This window comes from Mesoplodon densirostris, chromosome 2 (assembly GCF_025265405.1).
Source record: "Mesoplodon densirostris isolate mMesDen1 chromosome 2, mMesDen1 primary haplotype, whole genome shotgun sequence".
Classification (NCBI taxonomy): domain Eukaryota; kingdom Metazoa; phylum Chordata; class Mammalia; order Artiodactyla; family Ziphiidae; genus Mesoplodon; species Mesoplodon densirostris.
In genome coordinates, this window is record NC_082662.1 from 7,785,527 (window position 1) to 7,797,406 (window position 11,880).

The 11,880-nt window shown below is 44.9% G+C and overlaps 1 protein-coding gene across 3 annotated transcripts in view; it reads left to right on the forward strand.

Moving 5' to 3' along the window:
* UBE4B (ubiquitination factor E4B) overlaps positions 1–8,049 on the forward strand; it is a 116,008-nt gene extending 107,959 nt beyond the window's left edge. For all 3 annotated transcript variants that reach the window (XM_060088942.1, XM_060088943.1, XM_060088941.1), the window contains 3 exons: positions 5,076–5,250; positions 6,182–6,328; positions 6,661–8,049. In XM_060088942.1, coding sequence (XP_059944925.1) covers positions 5,076–5,250; positions 6,182–6,328; positions 6,661–6,722 — 384 coding nt within the window. In that variant the 3' untranslated portion in view covers positions 6,723–8,049. The remainder of the gene's footprint in view (positions 1–5,075; positions 5,251–6,181; positions 6,329–6,660) is intronic.
* The last annotated feature ends 3,831 nt before the right edge of the window (positions 8,050–11,880 follow it).

Below are 11,880 nucleotides of genomic sequence, written 5' to 3' on the forward strand. Positions count from 1 at the left end.
GGTCCTGCAGTAAAGAATCCACCTTCCAATGCAGGGACTGCAGGTTCAATCCCTGGTTGAGGATCCAAGATCCCACATGCCACGGGGCAGCTAAGCTTGCGCGCCACAGCTACTGAACTCGCGCGCCTCAACGAGAGAACCTGCGTGCCACAAACTGCAGAGTCCTTGCGCTCTGGAACCCACGCACCACAACTAGAGAGAAGCCCAAGCACTGCAGTGAAAGATCCCGCATGCCTCAGTGAAAGATCCCGCATTCCTCAACGAAGATCCCTCATGCTGCAACTAAGACCTGACGCAACCATAAAAATTAAAAAAAAAAAAAAAAAAAAAGAGCCCATGTGAAATCTCACTTCTCCTATGCAGCGCTCCTTTTTATTTTTATATATAAATTTATTTATTTATTTATTTGGCTGCGTTGGGTCTGCATTGCTGCATGCGGGCTTTCTCTAGTTGCGGTGAGCGGGGGCTACTCTTCCTTGCCGTGCGCGGGCTTCTCATTGCGGTGGCTTCTCTTGTTGTGGAGCATGGGCTCTAGGCATGTGGGCTTCAGTAGTTGTGGCACGTGGGCTCAGTAGCTGTGGTTCGCAGGCTCTAGAGCACAGGCTGAGTAGTTGTGGCACACGGGCTTAGTTGCTCCGCAGCACGTGGGATCCTCCCAGACCAGGGCTCGAACCCGTGTCCCCTGCATTGGCAGGTGGATTCTTAACCACTGCGCCACCAGGGAAGTCCTGCAGCCTTCCTTTTTTTTTTTGAGGTGAAATTCACATAACATAAAATTAACCATGTTGAAGTGTGTAATTCACAGTATTGTACAACCATTTAGTACATTCACAGTATTGTACAACCGTCACCTCTTGTCACCCCCACAAGGAAATCCCGTACCCATTAAGCAGTCACTGTCCCTTCCTCCTCACCCCAGCTCCTGGCAACCACTAAACTGCTTTCTGTCTTTATTTTACCTATTTTTACATTTATCTATTAGCCTATTCTGAATATTTCATGTAAATGGAATCATACAGTGTATAACCTTTTGTGTCTGGCTTCATTCACGTAGCATGCTTTCGAGGTTCATCCATGTTATAGCATGTATCAGTACCTGATTCCTTTTTACGGCTTAAAGTTTCATTATATGGCTGTACCGTGGTTTGTTTATTCATTCATCCATTGATGGACATTTGAATTGTTTCCGCCTTTTGGCTGTTATAAATAGTATCCTTGTGAATGTTCATGTAAAAGTGTTTGAATACCTATTTTCAATTCTTTGGGATATACTTAGGAGTAGAATTTCTGAGTCATATGGTAATTCTATGTTTAACATTCCCACCAGCAGTGTACGAGGGTTCTAATTTCTCCACATCCTCGCCAACACTTGCTATTTTCTGTTTTGTTTTTTTATTTTTAAATAGCCACCCTAGTGGGAGTAAAGTGGTATTTCACTGTGGTTTTGATTTGCATTTCCCTAATGACAAATGCTGTTGAACATCTTTTCGTGTACTTGCTGGCCATTTGTATATCTTTTTTGAAGAAATGTCTGTTCAATCCTTCATCTTTTTTTTGGCCGCACCAAGCAGCTTTGTGGGATTTTAGTTCCCTGACCAGGGATTCAACCCAGGCCCTCGGTAGTGAAAGCACAAGTCCTAACCACTGGACCACCAGAGAACTCCCCTTCGTCCATTTTTTTATTTTATTTTTTATTTATTTATTTTTGGCTGCATTAGGTCTTCATTGCTGCACGCGGGCTTTCTTTAGTTGTGTCGAGCAGGGGCTACTTTTTGTTGCGGTGCGTGGGCTTCTCATTGCGGTGGCTTCTCTTGTTGCGGAGCATGGGCTCTAGGCTCGCGGGCTTCAGTAGTTGTGGCACACGGGCTTACTAGTTGCTCCACGGCATGGGGGAATCTTCCTGGACTAGGGCGCAAACCTGTGTCCTCTGCGTTGGCAGGTGGATTCTTAACCACTGTGCCACCAGGGAAGCCCCTATCCATTTTTTAAATTGGATTCTTTCTGTTTTGTTCTTTATATATTCTGTGTGAGGTCTTTATATATTCTGGATACTAGACCTTTGTCAGATATATGATTTGAAGATTTTTTTTTTTTTTTTTTTTTTTTGCTGTATGTGGGCCTCTCACTGTTGTGGCCTTCCCCATTGCGGAGCACAGGCTCCGGACGCACAGGCCCAGCGGCCATGGCTCACGGGCCCAGCCTCTCCGCGGCATGTGGGATCTTCCCAGACCGGGGCACGAACCCGTATCCCCTGCATCGGCAGGCGGACTCTCAACCACTGTGCCACCAGGGAAGCCCGAAGATATTTTTATGTTTAATTTCTGTAGCCATTCTGTAAGATCCTTGAGGTCAAGAACCACATCTTGGGACTTCCCTGGTGGCCCAGTAGTTAAGAATCAACCTGGGCTTCCCTGGTGGCACAGTGGTTAAGAATCCGCCTGCCAATGCAGGGGACACGGTTCAAGCCCTGGTCCAGGAAGATCCCACATGCCACGGAGCAACTAAGCCCAGGCGCCACAACTACTGAGCCCGCATTCTAGAGCCCATGAGCCGCAACTACTGAGCCCATGTGCTCTAGAGCTCTCACGCTGCAACTGATGAGCCCACGCGCCACAACTACTGAAGCCCGTGCGCTCTGGGCCCCACGTGCTGCAACTACTGAAGCCCACGCACCTGGAGCCTGTGCTCCACAACAAGTGAAGCCACCACAATAAGTCCGTGCGCTACAACAAAGCATAGCCCCCACTCGCCGCAACTAGAGAAAGCCCGCACACAACACCCAAGACCCAGCACAGCCAAAAAAACCCACATCTTTGCTTCCTCTCTGACACCATCCACACTGAACTTGAAGCAGCAGCTCAGTAATCTGTATTTGGTCGATTCATTGGCACCACTGCTCTTTGAAACTGAGTGCCATGTCCCCTTATCCTAAGTACCCTTTGATTTCTTTTTTCTTTTTTTTTTTGGCTGTGCTGGGCCTTGGTTGCTACTCACAGGCTTTCTCTAGTTGCGGCGAGTGGGGGCTACTCTTTGTTGCGGTGTGCAGGTTTCTCATTGCGGTGGCTTCTCTTGTTGCGGAGCGTGGGCTCTAGGCACGCGGGCTTCAGCAGTTGTGGCACATGGGCTCTAGAGCACAGGCTCAGCGGCCATGGCTCACGGGCTTAGTTGCTCCGCAGCATGTGGGATCTTCCCAGACCAGGGCTCGAACCCATGTCCCTTGCATTGGCAGGCGGATTCTTAACCACTTCACCGCCAGGGAAGTCCCTACCCTTTGATTTCTGATAATGCTCACTCCACTGCTCTATCTTAGAAGTTGACTTAACAGCAGGCAGAAGTCAGTTGGTTAAAAACTCAATCATCTTTTGAGAAATAGAGCGGGTGATATTTTCGAGAATAGTAAATGGGCTAAGAACGCCTGCTTGTTTACGCAGAGAAGTTCAAGGTGAATTGTCTCAGTAGTGGGGATAGCAGCACCCACCATGTGTGTTTTTGCCCTTCCAACATCTCACCATAACCCTTTGGCCATTTATCCCCTGTGCCTCTTCCCAAAGCGACGGGGACTGCAGCTTACCTGGCTCATAATAAGTAGACACCAAATAAAGTATCTGTTGACCTAATGTAGTAACTTAGTTTCAGAAAACTATAGCCGAGGCCCTCTGAACTTTTCAAATTATTTTAAAGGATTATTGCCAGGCCCAGGCGCCCTGCTGGCTTTTTGTCCTCTCCTCTCTTTTCCCCTGAGTTGCATGGATTAAATAAGGGGCATGGCTGTGTGTGGAGAGAGAAAGTGAGCATGTGCACTTATTTAGAAACTGAAGTTAAAAAAGAACAGGAGAAAGACTGAGGACTTTCAATCTGGCCTTCTAAGGGAACACAAGTATTGAGATGAGTTCATCCCATGATGTTCATGTGAATCCTCGTTTAAAAATCACAGGTCACAGATTATGGTCCTATCATTCAGAGTTTCAGATTTAGTCATTCCCCTCCTCCATTTGCATCACTGTCACTAAAGTGACAAGCGTCCAGTGTTTTTGCCCTAAATGCAAAATACGATAGATATACTTTGCTATTTTGAAATGGCAGTGATTTATATAAATTAGGCACCTGTGGGGTAGGTGTTACTACCCCCATTTTACACCTGAGGAAACTGGGGCTCAGGAGAGTTAGAGCTTTGCCTAAGACCACACAGCAGGTAGATGGTAAAGCCAGGATTGAAGCCCAGGTTTGCCTGGGTCTGTGGTGGGCGCTTGCCCTGTAGACCAGCCCTCCCACTCTCACAGGCATAAACCCTGTCAGCTCCCATCAGTAGAGCCCCTGACATTTAACAGCGTTGAACTGAGAGATCTTAAATAAAGATTGACAGGGAATGGGAGAACACGCTTGTTGATTATGAACTATATTGGGTTGTTTTCAGCATGTTTACCTTTAGGGAAAAGAACTGAAATTTCCACCTCCTCTCATAGGCTGCTAGGGCTCAGTGCCTGGCAAGGACTGAAGTAGACTTCCAGTCCTTCTCTTTTTAATATTTCCTTTTCTTTTTAACATCTTTTTTTTTTTTTTTTTTTTTTTTTTTTTTTTTTTTTGTGGTACGCGGGCCTCTCACTGCTGGGGCCCCTCCCGCTGCGGAGCACAGGCTCCGGACGCGCAGGCTCAGCGGCCATGGCTCACGGGCCCAGCCGCTCTGCGGCATGTGGGATCTTCCCAGACCGGGGCACGAACCCGTGTCCCCTGCATCGGCAGGCGGACTCTCAACAACTACGCCACCAGGGAAGCCCTCCTTTTCTTTTTAATATTTAAATTTTAAGAGAAATGGATGTTTGCTATAAAAGTAATTAAAATTTTTTAAAATTCCCCTCATTTGCCTCAGTCCTGAAGCCCTTTCCAGAGGCCTTGTACAGTTTGGTACGTATTAGCCCAGTCTTTATGTGTTTATAGCCATGTCAAAGTATTTATATATGTACATTATAATTTTAGGGCTTTTTTAGAAAACAGATGATGCTTTGGGTACTTTCTGCAGCTTGCTTTTTTCCACTTAAAATATATTTACGTCTCACAGTGTCTTTCCTCATTTTCAGAGATCCTACAGCAAAGAATTGTTTGAAGAAGTTATTTCGAAGATGCGGAAGGCAGGGATCAAATCCACAATAGCGATAGAGAAGTTTAAACTTCTGGCTGAAAAGGTGGAGGAGATCGTGGCCAAGAATGCGCGTGCAGAAATCGACTACAGTGACGCCCCAGACGAGTTCAGAGGCTAGTGGGCCCACTTTTTTCAAGTGGAATTCTTTGATTTGAGTTAACTTGAAACATGTAACATTAGAAGAGGACGTTCTGTGCTCTCATTGCCTTTTTTTTTTTTTTTTTTTTTTTTTGGCTGCCTTGGGTCTTCGTTGCTATGCGTGGGCTTTCTCCAGTTACGGCGAATGGGGGCTACTCTTCGTTGTGGTGCGTGGGCTTCTCATTGCAGTGGCTTCTCTTGTTGTGGAGCACGGGCTCTACGCGCGTGGGCTTCAGTAGTTGTGGCACGTGGGCTTAGTAGTTGTGGCTCGCGGGCTCTAGAGCACAGGCTCAGAAGTTGTGGCGCAAGGGCTTAGTTGCTCCACAGCGTGTGGGATCTTCCCAGACCAGGGCTCGAACCCGTGTCCCCTGCATTGGCAGGCAGATTCTTAACCACTGCACCACCAGGGAAGCCCCTCTCATTGCTTTTTGAGACACTTGGTCAGAAATTGAAATTCTGTTTATCTACCTTTAGTTCATATTATAAATTATAAGACAAAAAAGTCCTTACCCTGATTTCAAACCAGGTAACAACCCTGAAGATTCTAAGGTCAACCTTGTCTTTGCAAGTGGGGACTCATGTTTTCAAAGAATTCTGAGAAGTCCTAAGAGGAAAGGTTGATTCTAGCCTGCCATCTTCGCCGTACAGCTCGGGAGGGCATGTCTGTCCTGCTGTCTTTTTTGTCTATTTTCCTCCCAGCAGTAGCTGACAAAAGGGTGCTTCCCCTCTACAAAAGGTGAAGTATATGCCTTTATCTAATGCTGATTTCCTTCTAAACTTGGGGGCCTGGTAGGGGCCATTTGGTTGCTGTTTCTATGGTTATGTTTTTCACTGATAGGAGAGACTTTGTTTTCTTTTTCAGTTTTAGGCTCTGTTGTTAGAGTTTGCTTTGCTTTGTCTCTGTAGACCCTCTGATGGACACCCTGATGACTGACCCCGTGCGGCTGCCCTCTGGCACCATCATGGACCGCTCCATCATCCTGCGGCACTTGCTGAACTCCCCCACGGACCCCTTCAACCGACAGACGCTGACAGAGAGCATGCTGGAACCAGGTAGAGGAGGGCATGGCTCGAACAGCAGTGCCTACACCTGTACTGAGCAGTGAGGCCAAAATCGTGTATCAGAGAGTAGTCAAAAGGGGGAAATTTAACACATCCAGACACTGCATGGTTTCTGACACTTAATGGACAAGACATAAAACATCCTTTGCTCTTTTTCACTACAGAATTCCAGTTCTTACTTTTCATATCCTGTTTCTTCTTCAGCCTTCAGTTCAGTGAGGGAATGAATGGCCTTTTCTTTCCTTTTATACAGAACTACAAGCATCGTCTCTCAGGAAGAGCCCTCCCATCTGGGGTATTAATTCTTCCCTTTCTTTTCTCAGTGCCAGAACTGAAAGAACAGATTCATGCCTGGATGAGAGAGAAACAGAACAATGATCATTAAACCATCCCCCTTGCCCACCCTCTGCGAGAAACAGCCAAGGCCGGCGAGGCAGGCAGGAGCAGCATCGGTGGTGCAAATGCTGTTCACATGTTGGAGGCCAGAAGTGGCAAAATATACCAAGAGCCCACCCAGAGTGACCAAACAGTGGAGACCTGAAAGGACATGAATAAGAAGAGGAGCCCAATTCCTGTACATATATTTAAGTGACAGACGTGGTCAAAAGCTTGAGGGATACGTTTTATGATTGCTTGTGTAATAGAGCACGTCCTTCACATGTCACAATTTGGGGCTTTTGCTACGGAAGTCTTTTAGTGATTGATGACGAATGGGTCTGGGCAGCATCCCCTTCATCTTTTTTTTTTTTTTTTTTTCCTAAATCCAGTATCCATTGGTTTTGATTGTGATTAGAGAACCTTGGACATTTTGCTGCTAAGACTCTTCCCCACGCCGGCCCCATCCTGATCCTACTTGCACTGCTGTGGATTTTTTTTAAGAGAAGCAAAAACAAAAATAAACTCTTTTCCCTGGCCCTCCAAACATTTATTCTGTGAGATAACTGTGCCTGCAACAAAGTGTTAATCCTGGGATCGTATTTTTATATCATATTCACATATTTGTTTTTTTAATTGGTGTTAGATGACATGATTAATAAAAAAGGCAAGATATTTTCAGAATTTGAATTTCAGTTTTTTTTTTTTTATTATTTTGAAATGTCCCTTAAAATTTTTTTTTATTCTAAACAAAATGAAGAGAATCCTGTTGCTCTGGTCCTTGTAGTGAGTCCACGATTAGGAATCTGAGGAACAGCTGCAGCAAAGGAAGCGTTTAAGTGTATCAGGATTTCGCGTCTTACGGTTTGGGGGGGGGGGTTGGGTTATTTTTAATGCTATGTGACAGTTGGAAACCTTTATAGTTATCCTGCGAGGGTAAATAAATTCCTCAACCCTTGAGTCTGTGAGTTCAAGGCAGGGGTCGTTTGTATGATGTGTCCTGTGGGGCTTGGCCTTACCAAAGCAAAAAAGGGGTGCAAGAAATGTGGAAGTACGTCTGCTTGTAAAAACACACACAAAGAAAAACACACACACACACACACACACACACACAAACATGAGATTTTTTGTATTACTGCTCCCTACTTACCATACTCGGATTCTTGAATCTCCTTTGGGGTAAAAAGGGATTTGAAACCATAAAGTGTTTTGAAGAAATTAAGTCTACAAAAACATACTTTCTTTTTCTTTTCCTTTCTTTCCCGCTCCACAGACAATGTCCTCTGTTCAGTTCCTAACGCAAACTACAATAAATGGTGATACACATTCAGAAGGAATCTTCTTTGAGTCTCTTCTTTTTGTGGAAAACAAAGGGGTGGGTGAAGACCAAGAGCCAGATGTGTTCGCATGTGGTACATGATCTTTCCTGGAGCCAATTAGGAATTGCTGTTTTTAAAATAAACCTTTCTGGGCCTTCCCTGGTGGCGCAGTGGTTGGGGGTCCATCTGCCGATGCAGGGGACACGGGTTCGTGCCCCGGTCCGGGAAGATCCCGTGTGCTGCGGAGCGGCTGGGCCCGTGAGCCATGGCCGCTGAGCCTGCGCTCCGCAGCGGGAGAGGCCACAACAGTGAGAGGCTCGTGTACCGCAAAAAATAAATAAACAAACAAACAAATAAAAATAAACCTTTCCTATTGTGTCAGTCTTGATGCTCCAGTTGGTTCTCATGTCACTGCTTGCTTGTTCAAGGGGGTTGAGCTTTGTCACGTTCAGTCTCTTCAGTTCTCAGGTGGTTATCCTATCGCAAATATCTTTTACCTGACCTTGAAATTTTTTGCTCAAGTTCAACCCATCTCATAAACATTATCTTGGGTACTGCAGTTGATGAAACCTTACCTACCAGCTCATGTAATAAGAGCAAGCGTTTCTGCAGCATTTGCTGTGTGCCAATCTATGCCAAGGCCTTTACATTTACGATTTCGTTCTCTAAGATGGTACAATCATCTTTGTTTTTTTCCAGCAGGTCAGGGTGTGGGATGTGGAGAGGTTAGGTCACTTGCCCAAGGTCACCTGGCCAGTTAGTGGAAGAGCAGGTGTCCAGGCTCCAGAGTCCATGCCCTTAGCCACTACTTTTGAGCACATTTGGACTAAATCAACTTTTTCCTTTTTCCAAAAAATATAATGTATTCCTGTGAACAACAATTTTAGACAATATAGGTAAAGGAAGGCAAAATCACCTGTAATCCCACCGTGCAGATAATTGTTAATTTATTTTTTCCCAAGTTTATATACATTTATGCCTATACAGTTAATGGTGTTTATTGGCTTCTATTGCCAGTTTTGTTTCTCCATCTCATGAATGTGTATTGTTTCTCTCCTCTCTATCCAGAAGATAAACTCTGCACAGGTTTATCAGGTTCAGGCACAGGTTCTGTCGTGTTACTTGCATGCCCCACTCTTTCCCCATGAATGTAATAAGATGCTGCTTTACCCCTTCAGATGTACTCATCGTTTTGAAAATTCAGAATTCGGAGGTTTGAAGGACCTTCTGCCAGCTAGGGCATGTCTCCTACTTGTACTGTCTCTAGGGGGAAGATGTTTGCTATTTCTATTTTTAGAGTCTAAGGCTTGCTATTGTATAGAAACTTGTGACTGCCTTCATTCTGTGAATTATGGATATTAAAGTAAGATCCAAAATGTTTTAAAAGTAGGTCTTGGCTACAAGGAAGATGGCCAAACAGGAAGGAGGATCTGAGAATCAGAGGAGCAGCAAAGAAGTGATCCTGAAGAGACAGATGATTAAAATAGCTTCTTAGTCGTTTTGTGACTCACTATTGTGTGGGTTTTAAAACGGAGTTGATAAGAATATCTTTTGAAAAAATAGCCGAGCACGTTATTTTGTTCACATTTTGTAACCTTTGGGTTTGGTACATAAAATAGTGAATTTCACAGTGTTTGTGTTGAGGTGCTAAGGGGAGATAAATAGGCCCTATCTGACTAGGTAACTTTTTTTTTTTTTTTTTGCGGTATGCGGGCCACAGGCTCCGGACACACAGGCTCAGCGGCCATGGCTCACGGGCCCAGCTGCTCTGCAGCATGTGGGATCTTCCCAGACCGGGTCACGAACCCGTGTCCCCTGCATTGGCAGGTGGACTCTCAACCACTGTGCCACCAGGGAAGCCCCCAAGGTAATTTTTCGACTGAAGGAAACATCCATAGTATGAGCTTGATGTTTGGATCAGCTGGCATTGGGCTGAGGAAGTCACCCTTGGTTGATAAATAAAGTGCATTTTATGAGCATTTTCTGTGTACAACCCACTCTCATATATTAATTTGTTATCGCCTCAACAATTGTGTAAAGGGGATAGGGAAGTGGCATATGAATCTAGGCCATCTGGGCTTAAGGCTCTGATCCCTTCACCATTCCTGCTGTGTGGCAGTTCAGTGGTCCCTCAGTATCTGCAGGAGGTTGGTTCCAGGACCCCAAGAGATACCAAAATCTGCAAATGCTCAAGTTCCTTATATAAAATTGTGTAGTGTTTGCTTATAACCTTCCCATGTACTTTAAATCATCTCTAGATTTATTATATCTATTGCAGTGTAAATAGTTTTAAATACAATGTAAATAGTTGATGGCGGGCGACAAATTCAAGTTTTGCCTTTCTGGAACTTTCTGGAGTCTTCAAACCGTGGCTGGTTTAATCTGGATGTGGAACCCGCGTATACAGAGGGCCAACTGTATTCCAGAATGGTCCAAGTTCATAATGGCAAAGGAGATACGGAGAAGCAGCATAGCATTCCAGAAGGCACTTTGGCCTTGGGGTCAACTCTAGACTCAACCCTCATTTTATTTTTTATTTTTAAAAAATTTATACAGCAGGTTCTTATTAGTTAGCTGTTTTATACATATTAGTGTATATATGTCAATCCCAATCTCCCAATTCATCCCACCACCATCACCATTCCCCCCAGCTTTTCCCCCTTGGTGTCCATACATTTGTTCTCTATATCTGTGTCTCTGTTTCTGCCTTGCAAACTGGTTCATCTGTACCATTTTTCTAGATTCCACATATATGCGTTAATATACGATACTTGTTTTTCTCTTTCTGACTTACTTCACTCTGTATGACAGTCTCTAGGTCCATCCACGTCTCTACAGATGACCCAGTTTCGTTCCTTTTTATGGCTGAGTAATATTCCATTGTATATATGTACCACATCTTCTTTATCCATTCGTCTGTCAGTGGGCATTTAGGTTGCATGACCTGGCTATTGTAAATAGTGCTGCAGTGAACATTGGGGTGCATGTGTCTTTTTGAATTATGGTTTTCTCAGGGTATATGCCCAGTAGTGGGATTGCTGTGTCATATGGTAATTCTAGTTTTAGTTTTTTAAGGAACTTCCATAATGTTCTCCATTCAACCCTCATTTTAAATGGTTAAATGACTTCAGTCTCACAGCTTTCAATATCAGACACTCACTGTTGACCCCCAAATTTGTATCTTCAGCCCAGACCTCCCTCCTGTACTGCAGACATTAGACACCTCAGGTGTCTAAAAGACCCTTGGAATTCACATATTTAAATCAAGTTCCTTATATTTCACCCCAAACTTGATCCTCTTAGTCTCCCCATCACAGTAAATGTCAACTCTGTCCTTCCAGTTTTGTCACTCGGTTCAAAACTTTGGAGTCATCCTTTACTCCTCTGTTTTACTCTTTTCCTATTCAGTCTGCCCACAAATTTCTCAGCTCTGCCTATAAAATATACCCAGAATTCAAGTGCTTCTCACCAGGTCCACTGCTGTTATTGGTCTGAGTCATCATTAGCGGTGTTCTAGATTATTGCAACAGCATCATGACTGGTCTCCCTGTTCGTCCCTTGTCCTTTCTCAAAACAGCAGCTGAAACAGTCTTGTTAAAACTTAACTAAGGGGCTTCCCTGGTGGCGCAGTGGTTGAGAGTCCACCTGCCGATGCAGGGGACGCGGGTTCGTGCCCTGATTCAGGAAGATCCCACATGCCGCGGAGCGGCTGGGCCCGTGAGCCATGGCCCCTGAGCCTGCGCGTCTGGAGCCTGTGCTCCGCAACGGGAGAGGCCCCAGCAGTGAGAGGCCCGCACTGCAAAAAACAAAACAAACAAACAAACAAAACTTAACTAAGGTTATGTCACT